This window comes from Colossoma macropomum, unplaced genomic scaffold (assembly GCF_904425465.1).
Source record: "Colossoma macropomum unplaced genomic scaffold, Colossoma_macropomum, whole genome shotgun sequence".
Lineage (NCBI taxonomy): Eukaryota > Metazoa > Chordata > Actinopteri > Characiformes > Serrasalmidae > Colossoma > Colossoma macropomum.
Window position 1 is genome coordinate 27,021,952 of NW_023494798.1, and position 19,756 is coordinate 27,041,707.

General features: G+C 35.0%; 2 protein-coding genes and 1 long non-coding RNA gene across 5 annotated transcripts; all 3 read right to left on the bottom strand.

Moving 5' to 3' along the window:
- Positions 1 to 386: 386 nt before the first annotated feature.
- LOC118818262 lies at positions 387 to 2,761 on the bottom strand. The gene is made up of 5 exons (XM_036585478.1): positions 2,654 to 2,761; positions 2,483 to 2,524; positions 2,017 to 2,319; positions 728 to 1,036; positions 387 to 619 (listed from the first exon to the last, which is right to left on the bottom strand). Exons 1-5 carry the CDS (start codon positions 2,676 to 2,678, stop codon positions 468 to 470), a joined length of 831 nt encoding a protein of 276 aa, XP_036441371.1. The 5' UTR covers positions 2,679 to 2,761; the 3' UTR covers positions 387 to 467.
- Positions 2,762 to 8,437: 5,676 nt separating this feature from the next.
- LOC118818275 lies at positions 8,438 to 9,742 on the bottom strand. The gene is made up of 4 exons (XR_005008069.1): positions 9,695 to 9,742; positions 8,864 to 8,965; positions 8,710 to 8,734; positions 8,438 to 8,490 (listed from the first exon to the last, which is right to left on the bottom strand). It is a non-coding gene; the product is annotated as an uncharacterized LOC118818275 (long non-coding RNA).
- Positions 9,743 to 12,972: 3,230 nt separating this feature from the next.
- LOC118818232 lies at positions 12,973 to 19,325 on the bottom strand. Of its 3 annotated transcripts, none has more exons than XM_036585436.1 (10): positions 19,242 to 19,325; positions 19,098 to 19,139; positions 18,626 to 18,925; positions 18,136 to 18,183; positions 16,608 to 16,655; positions 16,423 to 16,461; positions 15,754 to 15,855; positions 15,591 to 15,615; positions 15,314 to 15,366; positions 12,973 to 13,186 (listed from the first exon to the last, which is right to left on the bottom strand). In XM_036585436.1, the coding sequence occupies exons 1-10, from the start codon at positions 19,264 to 19,266 to the stop codon at positions 13,134 to 13,136; spliced, it is 735 nt and encodes a 244-aa protein (XP_036441329.1). In that variant the 5' UTR covers positions 19,267 to 19,325; the 3' UTR covers positions 12,973 to 13,133. The 3 variants fall into 3 exon arrangements, with proteins under 3 accessions (XP_036441329.1, XP_036441332.1, XP_036441330.1); XM_036585439.1 differs by having other exon boundaries at positions 18,626 to 18,821; positions 19,242 to 19,308; XM_036585437.1 differs by lacking the exon at positions 16,423 to 16,461.
- Positions 19,326 to 19,756: the final 431 nt, after the last annotated feature.

Sequence of the window (19,756 nt, forward strand, 5' to 3'; positions counted from 1 at the left end):
CATTGGCCTGCCTGCATGTCTTTGGACTGCGGGAGGAAACCCACACAAACGCAGTGAGCAAACTCCACACAAGGGACCTGGTCGCCCAGCCAGGCCCTTATTGCTGTGAGGGTGCTTCCCACTGCGCCACCGTGCCGCCTCAAAGAACGTAGTCTAATTTAAAATAAAATTTTAATCTTTATATATTTTAAAAAATATTAAAAATCAGGGCTGCACTTTCAAACCAGTCTGAAATTGTGTTTAATGGCTGTTTGAAAAGGGATGCAAGTGTTTGTTTTTGTCTCATAAATGAAAAAGGTGAGATCATCACATCACACAACTTTATAAGGATTTATAACTTTAACGATATTAGTACTTCATGTTATTTTTCTGGGTACACATAAGAGTACATGTTTGAATAAATACACACTGGAAAAGATCTCTCATGACAGAACACAATATGGACCACCCTGAGGTCCTGACTCTGATCATGTAAATCCAGACTGGAAGGAGCTTTGCAGTTGAATCTTTTTGAATCTGCGCTTTGTTGAGTAGACATCATAAACCACTATCAAGCATGCAAATATGACTACTCCAAATGAACATAGTAATCTTGTGAAATTGATCTGCCATTGTGGATCTGAAAAATAAATAAATAAATATTTGTCTTTAAATAATGACAAAACAATTTTAATCCAGTGATTAATGTGTTAATGCAAAGTAGGAAAAGAAGGTCAGAACTGCTCACCATACACTTGAATGAGAATGGAGTTCCCTCTCTCTGTATCAGTAACTTCACTGATATTATATTTTGTAGCAGAGTAAACACAACTATAAACACCCGAGTCTTCCAAATTCACATTCTTAATGGAGAAATGTGAGTGACTTTGATTATATAGAGATTTTGAGATTTTTCCAAGGCCGTCCTTGCAGACGTAAACGTGAAGAAGTTGAGGTTTCTCAGATTCAGAGATGCTGCAGGTCAGTTCTATATCCTCTCCCTTCTCCACAGTGGACCTTCCAGATCGTAGCACTGCACTCTTTACCAGCTGAACACCTATAATCATGTCATTGTGAATTAGATGCATCATGCAGTACACCATGCACACTAAGATGTGTAATTGGAAATACATATCTGTTCACTTAAATGAAGTCAGATTTGTCTCTTTGAACACTTCGAACAGTAAACAGGCTTACATGACATTATTATTGATTTCCAGGTTATGTGTATATATATATATATATATATATATATATATATATATATATATATACTCGATCAATATGTGGTCAATATATGGAAGATCTTATCATCATTAATGTACTTAAATGGAAATATGGAAATAAGTTGCAAACCTTTATTACCTTTATTATATATTTATATTATTATATATACAAGGTTATGTAGTGAGCCAGCTTATCCAGTCCAGATGTTTATTACATAAAATCTGTTTTGTTTTCTGATCTACTGTAGATGCTTCCCAAAAGTAGACTTCTATGAAATGCTTATAGTGAAATGTGAATCTATGAAATGTGTTTTTGTCTTTTGCCATAAAAAATGTTGAGATTATTGTTTATTGTTATATTATTTTGTTACTTTTCTAAGTAAAAATAAGTTAACACAACCTCTACAAGTTTATTCTAGTGCACAATTTATATTCATTTGCTGATCCATATTGGAAATAAGAAAACATAGAATGTTTGCTAGAAATTTTTCCCAATATGCTATAGTCAGCAAATAGACAATAACTGTGCATTAATATTTGCAGATGTGTGTTCTCTGTAGAGGATGTGTTGATTTATTTTCACATTGAAAATCAACAAAATATGTCATTTAACCAGGGGTGCCAAAACCTTTGCGTATGACTGTATGGGACATACACTATGTTAGGTAAGAAAAAAAAACACTTTAAAACTTACTTGCTACAATATTTTCATGCTTTACAAAGCATAACTGATATAAACCTTAAAATAACGTTGTGACAGTTTATATTGTCATACTTTGATACAACTAAACAAAAGAGTCATATCTCTTACCAGTGACTTGGACGTGGATTGTGTTGTATCCTGATGCTGTAACATCGTCCGGAACATATTTGTTTAACGAGTACACACAGGTGTAGTTTCCTGAGTCCAGCACTGAAACATTTCTCAAAATAAAGATGTGCTCATCACTATGTCCAAGAACTTTTAATCTGACCCCAACAGAATTTTTACACAAATACATGTGGTGACTTGATCCAGTGCTGTCAAAGATGACACATTTTAACCGTATATCTCCCCCAATTTTTGCAGTTTTGCTCCCTAAAATTTGTGCTGGCCTGAAAACAGGAGGATCATCTATTGATCAAAAAGACAAACAGGTTGTAAAAATTTAGATCAGTACTCTTACCATGAATAAACACATATTAAGTTTGTCGCTGTTTCTAAACATTATATATGGAAATTAAATAATTTACCAATCAATATCATATAATAAGTGTTAGAAAAAGAAATAAAATACCTTCTGCTGAAGAGACTGATACTGTCATCACTAATAAAATGTCTGTCCAGGAGGGAAAAAAGTTGATGAGAAGATTGTTTGTCCTATATCTTTGTTTCTCTGCATAATCTAGATTAACGGTTATACTTTTTTATTTTGCATCAACAACATTAAGCAAGAAAGGTTACCTACATATTGTGAAGCACCATGCGTCCATCACTGATCAAACCCGTCACATGAACTTCAGATTAGTGTGTCTACTGTCACCTGATTATGCTGCTGCGGGCAGCTCTGTTAACCGCACTGCAACCAGCACAGTGTTTCATGTTTGCCAGTGGTGATAATGTACACCAGCATTCACAGGCTTGGAACCTTTTGCCACATTATAATTGTTATTCATGAATAAAAATACACTTAAATGGTATAGAGATTGAAATGTTATAGATATCAAAATGATCCTTATAGGTATTGTTTTCATTCACTGGCTACAAATCAGTCAGTTTTCAAATACATAAAAATTGTAATACACAATTCTGGATAATAATCGACTAATAAATCAGAGGATGCTGTAATTTACACAGTGAAATGTATTATTTTCCTTCCATTTTTGTTACTTTTATGCATTGGTTTAAAAAGGTTCAAGCTAGGCAGGTGCTTTCTTCATATCACCTGCCAGAAAAGAAAACAACATTACATTTTTATTTAATTGGTTTATACTATATACATATATGACATCATGTTCATTTGCCTCTTCTCTATAGGAGAGAGAGAGAGAGAGAGAGAGAAAGAAAGAAAGAAAAGAAAGAAAGAAAGAAAGAAAGAAAGAAAGAAACTGTTTATACAGCTTATACTCAGAATTTAGGCACATTCTAGCAGTGGCACAATAGATTGAGGAACATTGTAGTTGGGAGCCCAGGGGCCCTCGGTGGAGGAGGTCCTCAAGGGGCTCAAATATTTGCTTTGGTGTACTATTTAAATGTCTAAGTAGTGTCATAGCTGAACTAATATTTCATTATTTGACAGATACAAAAGCTGAGACTTACACCAATTAATAATGTCAGAGGTCCTCCCCCACCACTAAGACATGGCCTCACAGAGACTGTATTTGCACAAGGCCCTCAAAATTTGTGGAACCCCTCTAATTATGCTCACACTTATACATCCAGATTACCTTTGTCCTTGGTTGTGGCACAACTCTGCAAAACACAAGAACAAATTAGTCTTATTAATTGTTGGCGAATTTGTTTTGTCTGTTTACTATGAGATACTGTACAAAAGGAGAAAATGGTATTTAGAAAGAGTTTAACATAATCAACTCCTGCATGTTACTACATTAAGGATATTTTGATACTGTGATGGCTTTCTAAGATATTTTAATACTGTGATGGATTTCTAAACTCTGATCTGCACATCAAATTTCAGATATGCTTATTAAAGAGGAAAATGCTGTCAGCAGTACTTACTTAATATTCTGACTCTGTAAAGATACACACCAAGAAACAACCCAACAAGGAGAATAACAGGAACATAATTCAGGGCGATTTCCATATGAAGTGTTGGAACTTATACAGCAAAAAAAGAATCATTATCAGTGAATGAATTATTGGTCATTTGTATGCTTATACAGATGTATGCAAAAGTTAAGGTGCCCCTGGTCAAATTACATCATATGTTCATTTTCTAATTGAAAATTAATGTTAATGGAGAACACACACTAAAAATTGCAGAAAAATGCCATATTTATGTTTGTTCCCTGTAGATGATGTGCTAAATCAAAACATGTAAAAATTTTATCAACTTTTTAAATGAGTGTGTATATATATATATATATATATATATATATATATATATATATATATATATATGCATAAACATTTATAAAGTGTTTGTAACCCAGATAACGTTTTGTTCTTTTGTGCTGAGATTCTTTGGAGAGTATGTGTAGGAGTAGCAAACTGTTGGAGATGCTGGTATGGTCAGCATGAATATAGCGTTTTCAAGTGAACACTGAAAGAAAAAATGTTATTTTTTTTCTTTGTTAAATTTTCCCAAGTACCAGTTTGCACTAGTTTGCTGAAAACATTCTAACAATAATCAAACTATTGATTTGGGAATTCATGACATTTTGTCCCATTTATTAACATTATTCAAAGCAATGGAAGTATAAACAATATAGCAAAATTTGATTACAACAATACTAATTGATGTTGGGCAAAACCATTAAATCAATCTCTGATGCTGGTTTATCTTACAATTCCATTTTGCAGACAGGGAGCGTTTTTGCCAAGATCATGGACTCTTGAAATGCTTGACATTTGTATGTTTGTCGAATGTTATCATTCTTTGTAAAATGTTGGGGTATTTTTACATCAGCCTGATGATGCAGCTGCTGGGTGAAGCTTTACTAACCACACTGTTACCAGCCCTCTTGTTATTGGCCAAGGCAGCAGTCGACCAGTTTGTTTTGTTTAAAATCCTTTGTGATGTTATTAAGTATTCTTTATCAAATGTAATTTTATTAACTCTCTGGTTTATTGTTTATATTTCAGCCATTAACATTTCCATCTGTGTCCACCTGGATGGAAACAGATCTCTGAAACGTTCTTTTTATCAGTTCTGGTAAACTGTGTATCATAGTGTGGATAACATGAGACCATTCTCAAATTCATATTCCTTGTTGAGATTAAATTTGCAGTGATAAAGTAAATAATGATGCCCTGCTCAGGTGGTCTTCCTTTCGGACTCTTTGTGAATCCAAGGAGCCTTCTGCCATTATCACAAACTGGACCTTATGTGACAATTAACAGCTCATTGGGATTTTTCAGGATGACATTTGTAGGTTCACTGCTTGTTTTGACTATAAAATGACTATATTTACATTGTGGACACTGGGACCCCATTGTGTCCTTATCACAATTGAAAAGAAATCAAAACCTAAGCTTCTACTACAATCCATCATTTCACACAGGGAGGCAGGAAGGTGTTTTAAGTTGGGGGTGCTCAAATTTTGAGTAGCCTGTATGTAACATGAACGCTGACGTCAGGCAAAATGCTTTGCCTTTTTTTGGCTAATTTGCATCAGGATGTGTCAAACAGTGCTGTAATGTAGTGAGAGATGACAATATCTACATATAGCGGACACATGAAACCAGTGACGCACATTGTCCCCCTGCTCACTCATTCTGGAAATACGGTATGCAAATGAGCTGAGTGGTGACCAATCAGATTACTGGTTACTGGTTGTGTCATGCCCACAATGACAAGGTGAGATTGTACACTGGAGTGCACTGAGTGGGAGATATAACCATTGATAAAAGCTTCATTCTTACATTACATTTTTTTAAGTTTAAAATCAATATTAGGCTATTTTGGGGCTTAGAACTGGCTTATAACTCTGCACAGACTTTCCCTCTTTGCACTTCATCCTGTGTGTTTTAGCAATGTGCCCCCAATGGCCAACAGTTTTCGGCTCACTGTAATGAAAATACAGAATTCAGTTACACTGTGTGTTACATCTCAATGATTTAATTATACATTTGTAATGTATATATATTTTTTTTGTGGTTTGTTTTTTTTTGGGGTTAGGAATGGTAGAAACCCCGCTTTATTTTGGGCCTTAAGCATCAAATGTTAAGGGACAGCAAGAACACACAGACTTTTGTTTTCAGGGATTTTTTCTGGCATATTCAATCATTACATGAAGTTACCTTTTAATTTATTCCCTAAAATCACCTTACCTCACCATTTTTATGTAGTGGGGTACACAGTCCTCCAGAGTTTAAGCCATTGAGTATGGTGGCTTTTCTGTCAGATTCATGTTGTAGAGAAGTTGTTTTAAGAAAAAAAGAACTGTCTACTTGTGCTCCAATCTGATGAAGTTACTTTTAATATACTCCTCATTACTTTAACAAACCATGGTTGGTGCTTTTATGAATGACTGACAGAAACCCCATTGCCTGTATATTCTACAGAACTCCAGCAGGGGGGTGATCTGCCCCAATCTATAGCCCTGAACACCTTTGAACAATGAAAGTGAAAAACTTAATGTTTCTTTAAATCAGACAACATTATTCAGTTTGTGCATTGGTTTATTAAGGTTGTTGTGTGCTTATATGCGTTTTTTTTTCAGTTCATTGGTACTTAAAATCAGTCTTTGTAATCAGTCTTTCAAATGAATCATTGATTCATTCTTGACTGCAATGAATCATTCGTACATTCATCCATTCGTTCATTCGTTTATTGTGTTTTTCAGTCATTTTCTTTACTCCTAAGCGTTGGCATCAGTAGATTCAGGCTGGAGAGGTTAATTATTTGTGCTTTCTGCCAGAAAGAAGAAATTGGGGAGATTTTGAATTTTTGAGATTTTAACACTAAATTCACAAGCCTTACACTGTTAAATAAGCTATTGTAGATACAACATTACACAATAAAACACCAGGTACAATCATTTCTTTACTAATTTTAACCATCTCTGCTAAATGCAAAATGTTAGACACATGTAAACATGTTTTAATTAGGGTAATAACTGCAGTAGTGACTTCAGACACTGCAGATTGTAAGATATAGAAAAGACAGAAAAAACCCTAAAAATAATATATTCAGTGTTCTCAAACATATTTGTTTCTCAGAAATGGATTAAGCCAAGTCCTTTGCTAAATGTGGGCTCACTGTGAACCACTGGAAGCCTGAAACACAATATTCCACAAGCTGTTCTTCCCTCTGTTCTTACCTTATGAAGCCATTGTTTGTCTTTTACAAGAGTAGTAGTTACGTTGTTAATAGAATAACAACTGCTGAAAAGCTGCTGGTTTTTCAAAGCTCTAACCCGAGGTGAGTTAATATGTTGTGCTGTTATGCTACACTAGCATGTCATGTTAATAGAAATGGTGTCTGTGTTGACACTGCTAATGTCAAATACAACTCAGTACTCCTTATTTGGTTTTATTTTGATAGTCCACTGGAGTTTCTTTGCAGACACTTAGTCTATCTTTAACTATCATTCAAATAAATCTCCATTAAATGCAACTGAACTTGAAGTTAAATATGATAGATTCTGTTAAATCTTACCCTAACCCTAATTTTAACTTCAACACAAACCTTACAGCTACTCCTAAACCTAACCATCACCATAATGTTGCTAACTGAGCATCACCAGATAGTTTGTTAATAATTTGAGTATCTGTAAATCATCTATAAGAGACCATTAAAATCAACATTTAAGGGAATTTTTCAAACATGTTCACTCTATTGCTACCTGTAATGATATCAACGTGTCTGTGACTAACTGCGGGAGACTTAAACATGGCGGTATCTGTAGAAACAGATGAAAAAAACGAATTAAAATGATCTGCTAATGATCATGTGAAACTAACCAGACAAATTGTGCAACGCATTTCAAAACAGGTGATATTTTTTTTACCTTTTTATGTGTAAACACCAAAAGAGACTGATGTTTGTCCTCTACGTTGGCATACAGCACACGTTTTTTCCTGTTCCAGTCTGGTATGGTACTGTAGGGTTATACATCTGTGTTCACACATTTTGTGTGCTCCTCCATTGTTGCTATTGTAGTTTGTGTTTAATATTAACACCATTCATGTGAAATTATGTGACCACATAAGCTAAAAAGAACCGTACCTACTTTCACAGTTCTGTTATGCGATGGGTAACGGACACAAATACTTGACCAGGGTACAGATAGCTCGGACTTGTAACCATATTATGGTATACGATACTACAACAATAATGTATGATTCCATGTTCTCCCTGACTGGTGTCTGCACAATCTGTGACTGAGAACTCTTACATCAGGCTTCCATTTGCAGCATGGTGCATGTTTTACGTCTGATTTGCATTGTTTATGATGATGAAATTAACATAACAAACCGAACAAACATCCTAAGCTAAAGGCATTTGGCTAAAAGTTCGTTATCTCAAAAGAACAGTAGTATTTATACCATGAATTTAGACAATTACCATTCATGTATATGACATCACTGTCACTCAGATCATCTTCATCAGTCTTCTGCCTGTAGAACAGACAGAGAAATAAGAGTTAACACACAGATCTTAGATATATGCACAGGGCATAGAAAGTATCTACAAAATGGCAAAAAGGCAAATCTGTTTTTATTCCAAGTAATTTTGGAGCATTTATATGGGTCCACTCTTCATAATTATGAAGTACAGCTGCTGTGTTCAAATGTTGTAGAAGAAGGAAACTTGGACAACGATGATGTGCAGGTTACCTTTGTCTTTGGTTTTGGCGCAACTCTGCAAAAACAAAATAACAAATTACTCTTATTAATCCGAATTTGGCTAAAAAACTAAATAAGGACTTTAATGTGTTTTTGAACTCTTAAATCATTGGATCTGCTTAGTGATGCTGTCAGCATTACTTACTCTTAAATATTCTGACTTTGTAGCAAAGAATAATGATTCCAACCAGAAGAACAACGTGAACAGTAGCCAGCACAATTTCCATATAATGTGCTTGCAGAAAACCTGTAATACCACAGGAATCCATAAACACAGGAGTCAAGACGTGGAATTTTCTTTGGTAAAATATGTATATATTTGTATATATATTTGTATATTTATATTTACTCTTCATGTCACATTTACATCAAGATAACACCCTAAACCTGCACTCTGGACAGCAATGGACAAGCATACATTAGTTTAGCACGTTTTCCTGACAAAAAATGCTGATTGCAAATGTTGTCACATTCACTGCTGATGTCTCCCCTCCTCGCCTACAGAGGTCACTGTCTCCAGAATACTAGATCTGTTATCTCATCTATTTCTCATTAGCAGCCATTTTGTATATAAGCACTTTGTCCAAGCTCTTTTCTTTGCAAAGTCTTGTGATAGACAAGCTGTACGATTCTGAGTGTTACTTATCTGGTCTTGCTTCTTCGGTTATGACCTTCTGTTTTGTTTTATGCTCTCTGAATCTTATTTTGTGCTTTTGCTCAAATTTGCTCAACTTCATTGAATCTTTATGTGCTTGCGTCTCATTGACTCCGCCTGTGCTTGACTACGAGTTTCATACAATAAACCTGCACTTGCCTCCAAACCCATGATATGTGTCTCTCAGAAAACACTTGAAACTTGAAAAATATAAATGTTAAATTTTGTACAGTTTACAGTGTATGATTTACCGAAAGCAGAGATAAATTCATGAGTGTTTATGCTGATGTGATTAAGAGAAAAACACTAGGCATTTCTTACCAGTGGACTGGACTTCGACTGAGTTTTGCCCATCTTTGCTCATATTCTCTGTAAAATAAGTACAAACAATAGTAGATGACAAAGTAGCACTAAAATGTTTCTCAAGGCAGCAGTGTATGATGCACATACGGTGCTGAGAAAGTGTTTGATTTCTTCTGTTTTTTAAATGTTTCAGATCTAATTTTAATATAAGACAAAGACAACATAAGTAAATACAAAATGCAGCTTTTGAATGATCATTTCATTATTTAAGATAAAGTTTTATTGAAAACCTACATCACCCATGTGAAAAAGTAATTACCCATTAAACCTAATAACAGGTGGGCAGTAACCACTGCAATGGAATGCAATTTTTGCAATGTTTATGCAATTTTTTCAATGTTTATGCAGTTTCTGTCATGTTTTAGTAATAATTCATTCATTGGGTGGTCCACTGTACATGCTTTGTAAATGCTCAGTCTGGCTTTAGGCAACATTCAACTAAATTTCCATTAAATACAACTGAGCTTCAAGTTCAGTATGAAAGATTTTATCAAATCTATTCCTAACCCTAAACCTAACCCAAACTCTAACCTCAAGGCGAACTAACCTTAAACCAGACCATAGTGTTGTTGATAATTAGTTGAATATCACCAGGAAGTTTGTTAATGATTTAAGTATCTGTAGAGCATCTATAGGGGACCATCCAAATAAAGTGTGACCCAAACAACAGTACATGAGGGAAAGCAGAATTAAAGTATTTCTCAAAACGATGGTGTGGTTATATATCAATACACAGTTTATATGTACATAGCACTGCAATTATGAACTAAAATGTATCCCAATTCAGTTAAAGAGCTTCATTCCATAATGCTGTATATCCATTTGTAATAGTTTTGGATGTAACAAGTTTTTGAAAGGAATAACAGGTGACATCTAATGGAAAACCCATTTTTTATCTCTCTGACAACATATGACATTAATAAATATATAGCAATGGGCCTCATTCACCAACATCTTCGTAAGTTTTCTTGTAAATGTGTTCTTGAGAAAGGTCCTAAGAAAAAGTCTACGTCAGATTCATGATGTGTTTTTAAATCACAGAACTGTTCACACCTTTTTGCTCTTCAGTGTGTAGATTCTGTTCTTACCTAAGATCAAATCCCAAAGAAGAAAACATTGGGTAATGTCAGAATCCTCATAAAACAGCGTAAGTGGGTTTTAAGAAGCAATGTCTTCTTAAGAACAGTCGGTGAATGAACGCCCAACGATATTTCTTGCATGTGTAAAGTAAAACTCTCAACAAGAGTCTCTTAAAGTGTTGTGGTGTGCATTTTGGAATGAAACACTGCATTAGTAGATTACAAAGCATGGCTGATCTAAACTTTAAACCGATTTTATGATGAAACCATTAAATCAATCTCTCATGCTGGTTTATCTTACAGGTACATGGATTGAACATTATCTGGTTAATTCAATCAACCTTAGCTTTTCAAAGCTAAAATATATCCCAATATCAGTGTCGATTAACCATCGCCTTTTCAGCCCTGAATTCACTGAAGTTATTCACAACATTAAAACATTGATTCTGTGTCTTATTTTCAACATTTTAGCAAACCAGTTATCAATGTTAAGTCAATACCACTTAACATCTATTGTTCTATGTTCATCAACTGACCAAATATTAACATTGTTTTTCCAACACTGGCCATAAAATGCTTTGACTATACTATAATAAACACTATATACAGTGTTGAACCAATGTCATCTTGTAACCTGGGGCGGGTATGGAATAACAATTGCCTTTATAAACTAGTTTATGAAAGCGTTGTTCATCTGTGTGCACCCTAAACTTGGAGAGATTGTTCATTAAAACATGAGCATTTCACCAAACTCCTTGTAATGAATCTGTCTGGTTATTAATGAGCCAGCTAACATCATTGTTAATCTTCAAATCCTTGATAACTCAGCTCAGGCCTGTTTTACTGTGGATTGCAGACAAGGAGCATCTTTACCAAGATCATGGACTCTTGAAATGCTCGACTTTTGTATGTTTGTCGAATGTTATCATTCTTTGTAAAATGTTGGGGTATTTTTGGAGAAACACTCATACTTAAGACATTGCTCACAAGTTCATCTGTGTTATACAGAGCATGACTGAACTCAACCTCAGATTAGCTTCATGACTATTTATGCTGTCATAATGTAATATAATGTTTCTTACCAATGACCTTGATCTGGATTGCGTTCTGTCCCTTTGTGATCATGTTCTTTGGAGGATATTTGTTTAACATGTACACACAGCTGTAATTTCCGGAGTCCAGCACTGAAACATTTCTCAAAATAAAGATATGATTATCTTTATTTTCTACTAGTTCCATTCTGAACCCAACACCATTTTTACACAGGTACATGTGGAAATTTTTACAAGATATATTTATGCTACATTTTAACAGTACAGTTTCCCCAGCCTTCACTGTTGTTCTTCCAAAAATGTCTGCTGGCCAGAAATAAGGAGGATCATCTATTAACCAAAACAATAACAGTCATAACTGTTGGAGTTAAATACAAATTCTGTTTACTAATTGAGGTACTGTAATGTAATGTGAGGGAAAGAATGAGAATACCTGTTGTTTGAGGTATGGATATTGTCATAACTAATGAAATGCCTTCAGAAAAACAAAAAAAAAAGAAAGAAAACTTACTGAAGTTCTTTTGTTTGCTATGCTAAGAAAAGATTCATTAAATTATTTGTTGAATTGACAAATGTTACTTACATATTGTGAAGCACCATAAGTCCATTGCTGTTCAAACCAGTGACATGAACTTAGCTGTGTGCTACAGCAGCCTGATGATGCAGCTGCTGGGTGAAGCTTTACTAACCACACTGTTACCAGCCCTCTTGTTATTGGCCAAGGTGGTAGTCGACCAGTTTGTTTTGTTTAAAATCCTTTGTGATGTTATTAAGTATTCTTTATCAAATGTAATTTTATTAACTCTCTGGTTTATTGTTTATATTTCAGCCATTAACATTTCCATCTGTGTCCACCTGGATGGAAACAGATCTCTTAAACGTTCTTTTTATCAGTTCTGGTAAACTGTGTATCATAGTGTGGATAACATGAGACCATTCTCAAATTCATATTGCTTTGTTGAGATTAAATTTGCAGTGAAACCCCATTGCCTGTACATTCTACAGAACTTCAGTAGGAGGGTGATCTACCCCCAACCTGTGGCCCTTAACACCTTTGAACAATGAAAGTGAAAAACTTAACGTTTCTTTAAATCAGACGATGTAGTTCAGTTTGTACATTGGTTTATTAAGGATGTTGTGTCATTGGTCCTTTACATCAGTTGTTGTAATTAGTCTTTCAAATGAATCATTGATTCATTCATTAATTGAAATTAATCATTCATTCGTTCATTTATTTATTGAGTTTTTCAGTCATTTTCTTTGCTCCTATGTGTTGGCATAAGTAGATTCAGGCTGGAGAGGTTCATTCTTTTCGCTTTCTGCCAGAAAGAAGAAATTTGGGAGATTTAAAATTTTTGAGATTCACAAGCCTGACACTGTTAAAAAAGCTACTTTAGATACAACATTACACAATAAAACACTATGTACAATCATTTTTTTTACTTATTTGAACCATCTCTCCTAAATGCAAAATGTTAGACATATGTAAACATGTTTTAAATAGGGTAATAACTTTGATAATGACATCAAATACTACAGACTGTAAGATATATATATATATATATATATATATATATATATATATATATATATATATATATATATAGACAATAGATGTGTATAGACAGTAAAACCCCTAGAAATAATACAACCCCAATCATTTAAACCCCGTGTTTCATTGAAAATGCTTCAAAGGCAACATATCAAATGTTAAAAGTGAGAAATTGTTCTTGGAAAAATATATACCCATTTTAAATTTGATGCCAGCAACACATTCCAAAAAAGTTGGGATGGGGCAACCAAAGGCTGGTAAAGTTGTGTAATGCAACACCTGGTGGTAAATTAGCAACAGGTCAATAACAAGATTGGGTATAGAATGAGCATCTCAGAGAGGCTGAGTCTTTCAAAAGTAAAGATGAGGAGGGGTTCACCACTCTGTGAAAGACTGCACTATCAAAAAGAGCAACAATTCAAGAATAACATTTCTAAACATAAAATAGCAAAGAACATTTGCTTTTCATCATCTATGGTACATAATAATATTACTCCTGATTCTCAGAATCCTTTAATCTCTTTATGCAAGGGACAAGGCCAAAAAACAGTATTTGCTGGCTGTGATCTTCAGGCCCTCAGGTGGCACTGCATTAAAAACAGACATGATTCTCTAGTGGAAATCACTGTATGGGCTCAGAAACACAACTGGCGTTGCATCCACAAATGCTAATTAAAACTCTTGAACGCAAAGAAGAAAGCATATATAAACAGGATCCAGAAACGCTGCCACCTTCTCTGGGCCCGAGCTCAAATTCTTTTTGGAAATCATGGACACTGCGTCCTCTGGGCTAAAGACCACTCAGCTTAGTATCAGTGCACAGTTCAAAAGCCAGTATTCATGATGGTATAGGGGTGCATTAGTGCATATGGCATGGGTGACAGGCACATCTGTGAAGGCTATATCAATGCTGAACGATATATTCATGTTTTGGCAACAAATGCTGCCATCCAGACTATGTCTTTCTCAGGGAAGGTCTTAAGTATTTCAGCAAAACAATGTAAAACCACATTCTGCATGTATTACAACAGCATTGCTCCATATTAAAAGAGTTTGGCGCTAAATTGGCCTGTCTGCAGTCCAGACCTGTCACCACTGAAAACATCTGGCCCATTGTAAAAAGAAAAATACAACAAAGGAGACCCCAAACTGTTGAGCAGCTGACATTCTGTATCAGAAAGAATGGGAAACCATTTCATGTTCAAAACTACAGCAGTCGGTCTCCTCAGTTCCCAAATGCTTACAGAGTGTTGTTAAAAGAAGAGGTAATGAAACACAGTGGTAAACATGCCCCCGTCCCAACTTTTTGGGAACATGTTGTTGGCATCAAATTCAAAATGGGCAAATATTAAAAAAAAACAAACTAAGATTTCTCAGTTTCAACATTTGATATTTTGTCTTTGAAGCATTTTCAATGAAACATAGGGTTTAAATGATTTGCCCATCATTGAATTTTGTTTTTATTGACATTTTGCATAGCGTCCCAACTTTTTTGGAGATGGGGTTGTATATGTGTTCTCAAACATATTTGTTTGGTGAGACTTCCTTTGGATAATAAATTTCTGCTTCCACATTTAAATGACCACAGCACTCCACAAAATATTGTTTTCCTGCCCACTCCTGACCCAGCCAATCAAGGACAGGAACAGTGCTGTATTTAATTTACATCAATAAAGAGGACAAACATCTATGACTGAGAAAGCTTATTAAACGGACTCAGCTCTTATATCAGGCATCAATTTGCAGCATGATGCATGTTTTACTTCTGATTTGCATTGTTTATGATGATAAAATTAACATAACAAACCAAACAAACATATTAAGCTAAAATCATTTGGCTATTAGTTTTTCTCAAAAGAACAGTAGTATTTATACCATGAATTTAGACAATTACCATTCACATATAGGACATCACTGTCACTCAGATCATCTTCATCAGTCTTCTGCCTTTAGAACGGACAGAGAAATAAGGGCTTACACACAGAGACTGTATTTGCACAGGGAAAGAAAGTATCTACAAAAAGGCAAAAAGGCAAATCCGTTTTTATTCCAAGTAATTTTGGAGCAATTTTATGGGTCCACTCTTAATAATTATGAAGGACAGCTGCTGTGTTCAAATGTTGTAGAAGAAGGAAACTTTTTTTTTTGGACAGTGATGATGTACTGGTTACCTTTGTCCTTGGTCGTTGCGCAACTCTGCAAAAACAAAATAACAAATTACTCTTATTAATCAGAAATTGGCTAAATAACTAAATAATGTGTTATCAATGTGTAATGTGTTTCTGAACTCTTAAATCATTGGATCTGCTTAGTGATGCTGTCAGCATTACTTACTCTTAAATGTTCTGACTTTGTAGCAAAGAATAATGATTCCAACCAGAAGAACAACGACAAGAGTAGCCAGCGCAATTTCCATATAATGTGCTTGCAGAAAACCTGTAATACCACAGGAATCCATAAACACAGGAGTCAAGACGTGGAATTTTCTTTGGTAAAATATGTATATATTTGTATATATATTTGTATATTTATATTTACTCTTCATGTCACATTTACATCAAGATAACACCCTAAACCTGCACTCTGGACAGCAATGGACAAGCATGCCTTAGTTTAGCATGTTTTCCTGACAAAAAATGCTGATTGCAAATGTTGTCACATTCACTGCTGATGTCTCCCCTCCTCGCCTACAGAGGTCACTGTCTCCAGAATACTAGATCTGTTATCTCATCTGTTTCTCATTAGCAGCCATTTTGTATATAAGCACTTTGTCCAAGCTCTTTTCTTTGCAAAGTCTTGTGATAGACAAGCTGTACGATTCGGAGTGTTACTTATCTGGTCTTGCTTCTTCGGTTATGACCTTCTGTTTTGTTTTATGCTCTCTGAATCTTATTTTGTGCTTTTGCTCAAATTTGCTCAACTTCATTGAATCTTTATGTGCTTGCGTCTCATTGACTCCGCCTGTACTTGACTATGAGTTTGATACAATAAACCTGCACTTGCCTCCAAACCCATGATATGTGTCCCGGTTTGACACCAATCCTTTGCACATGTAACACAGAAAACACTTGAAACTTAAAAATATAATAGTTTACACAGTTTACAGTGTATGATTTACTGAAAGCGGAGAAAATTCATGAGTGTTTATGCTGATGTGATTAAGAGGAAAAACATGAGGGATTTCTTACCAGTGGACTGGACTTCGACTGAGTTTTGCCCATCTTTGCTCATATTCTCTGTAAAATAAGTACAAACAATAGTAGATGACAAAGTAGCACTAAAATGTTTCTCAAGGCAATGTGGTCATCTGTATTTCTATCTCAACACAAAAGTTTAATATCAAAATGCAGTGTATGATGTACATACAGCGCTTTTTAAAAAGTGTCAGGACTTTTACTTGGCTACTCCAAAGCCTTAATTTTGTTTCTTTTGAGCCATTCAGAGGTGGACTTGCTTGTGTGCTTCCGATCATTTTCCTGATGCATAACCCAACTGTACTTTTAGGTCACAAACTCACGGACATTCTCCTTCAGAATTTTCTGAGTGCTGAATTCATGGTTCCATCAATTATGACAAATCGTCCAGGTCCTGCAGAAGCAAAGCAGCCCCAGATCATCACACTACCACCACCATGTTTGACTGTTGGTGTGATGTTCTTATGGTGGAATGCAGTGTTAGCTTTATTCCAGATGTAACGGGACCCATGTCTTCCAAAAAGGTCCTCTTTTGAGGTATCAGTCCACAGAAAATGATCCCAAAGTCTTGGGGGGCATCTAGAGCTGTTCTGTATGATAAGCAGTGCACCTAGCAACTTTCTCATGAATGCCATTTTTGCCCAGTGTTTTTCTTATTGTAGTATTGTGTACATTGATCTTATCTGAGGCAATCGAGGCCTGCAGTTCTTTAGATTTTTGTCAGCGTTCTTTTGTGACGTCCTGGATGACTTTTCAATGTACTCTTGGTGAAATTCATCATGTGCTGCTCTTTAAGACCTTCTAGTTTGCTTCACATTGCCAAACAGGCTCTATTTACGTGATGTTTAGATTCAACAGGTCTGGCAGTAATCATGCCTGGCTGTGGCTAGTGACATTGAGCCCAACAGTCGATTAAATGTGGTGAACTGATTGGTAGCTAAGGGAGTAATTACTTTTTTCATACATGGCCAGATAGCAATGAACAGCGTTCTTCCTTCATTAAATGAAATTATCATTTTAAAAACAGCACTTTGTGTTTACTTGGTTTATTTTTGTCTAATTTTGTCTAAAAGTAGTTTGATGATCTGAAACATTTAAGTGTGAAAAATATGCAGAAAATCACAGCACTGTAGCTCTACAATGATGTACTAAATCATATCTCAGTTCATTTTAAAAGATTCACTCAAATGCTGTATAACAATTTAGAATAGTTTTTCATGCAACAAGTTTTTGAAAAGGATAACAGCTGACATTTAATAGAAAACACCTTTTTATTTCTCTAATAAAGACTAGTAAACTGGAATTGAGTTGAGTTTTGTCCATCTTTGCTCAAATTCTCTGTAAAATGAGCACAAACAACACTAAATGACAGAAAGTAGCACTAAAATATTTCTCAAAACAATGGTGTGGTCATCTTTATTTCTACCTCAACACTATTTTCACAATTTGCAGTACAAGACAGAATAATAAATTAATTATTTGTGCTGATGATTGGAGGAAAAACATGGAGCATATCACTTACGATTGAACTGGAATTGGACTGAGTTTTGTTCATTTTTGCTGAAGTTCCCTGTAAAATAAATACAAACAACAGTACATGACAGAAAGCAGCACTAAAAGGTTCCCCAAAACGATGGTGTGGTTATATATCAAAACACAGTTTATTATGTACATAGAACTACAGTTATGCACTAAAATTTATCCCAGTTCATTTAAAGAGCTTCACTCCATAATGCAGTATATCCATTTGTAACAGCTTTTTTGAAAAGAATGACAGCTGACATATAATGGAAAATGTTTCTCTAAAGGTGACATTAATGATAAAATAGCATTGATATTTCTTGATGTGTAAAGCCCACTCCGATCATATATCTCAAAGTGGTGTATAATGCATTTTGGAATGAAACACTGTAGATTTCAAAGCATGGCTGATCTAAACTTGAAACTGATTTCCTGATTGGTTACACTGTTATGCTTTGATATGATAATGAATGAAAACATGGGTCTCTTACCAGTGACCTGGACTTGGATTGAGTTTTGTTCCAATGCTCTCAAGTTCCTCAGAGGATATTTGTTTAGTGAGTACACACAACTGTAGTTGCCTGAGTCCAGCACTGAAACATTTCTCAAAATAAAGCCGTGCTCTTTTTCATTCACCAGCAGTTCCATCCTCACTCCAACACCATTTTTACACAGATACATGTTGACCTGGTTAAAATAATCCATTTTATCAAAGATTATACACTTTAGCTGTATATCTCCCCCAGCTTTCACAGCGGTGCTTCCAAAAATCTCTGCTGGCCAGATATCAGCTATCGATCAAAGATAAACAATAACATGTTGATGCATCAGTAGTCGTAAAAGATAGGAGTGCATATTTTTGTAGGTGTTTAAAATGTTATCATAGGTTATATGTGAGCGAAAAACAAATTAAGTTAATAAAATGTAATCAGTGTGAAGAAAAAGACAAAATAAATAGATTACCTTTTGTTGGGGAGACTGATATTGCCATCACTAATAAAATGTCTTGAATAAAATGAGAAAAAATTATGAGAAATCTGTACCTCATCAAATGTTAGACTGATTCATTACAAAAAAATAATATGTAAAAATTCTGAAGTTTCTTACATATTGTGACGCACCATGTGTCCATCGATGATCAAACCCGTCACATCAACTTCAACTTTGTGTGTGCTACTGTATCTTGATCATGCAGCTGCTGGCTGAAGCTTTTTTTAAGCGCACTGTAAACAGCCCAGTTCTTTTTTTGGCAATGAGTCAATAAATACCAATGAAAACTACAGTACTGTACTACTATAGACTTTTTCCTCTAAAACCTGCCAATGAATTCCTCCAGCAAGAGTACTTCAGTCTGGAGTACAAGCAGTAACACAAGCAAAGCAACATGTTGGTAGGGTTTAAAATGGTATTAAGTATCAAGCAATTCTTGGCTTGAAAAGAGTATCTTGAGAAAAGACAAGTCTTGGCCTGTTTTTGACTTGCAAATCTGAAAGTTCAACTTTTCACAAACGTTGCTGCCAGTTCTTTTTTCATCATATTTACTCTGACTGTTTCACTGCAGCTGCAAACATCAGAAACAACACACAACTGCTGGTAACCCACTGTCAATTTTTATCACCAGT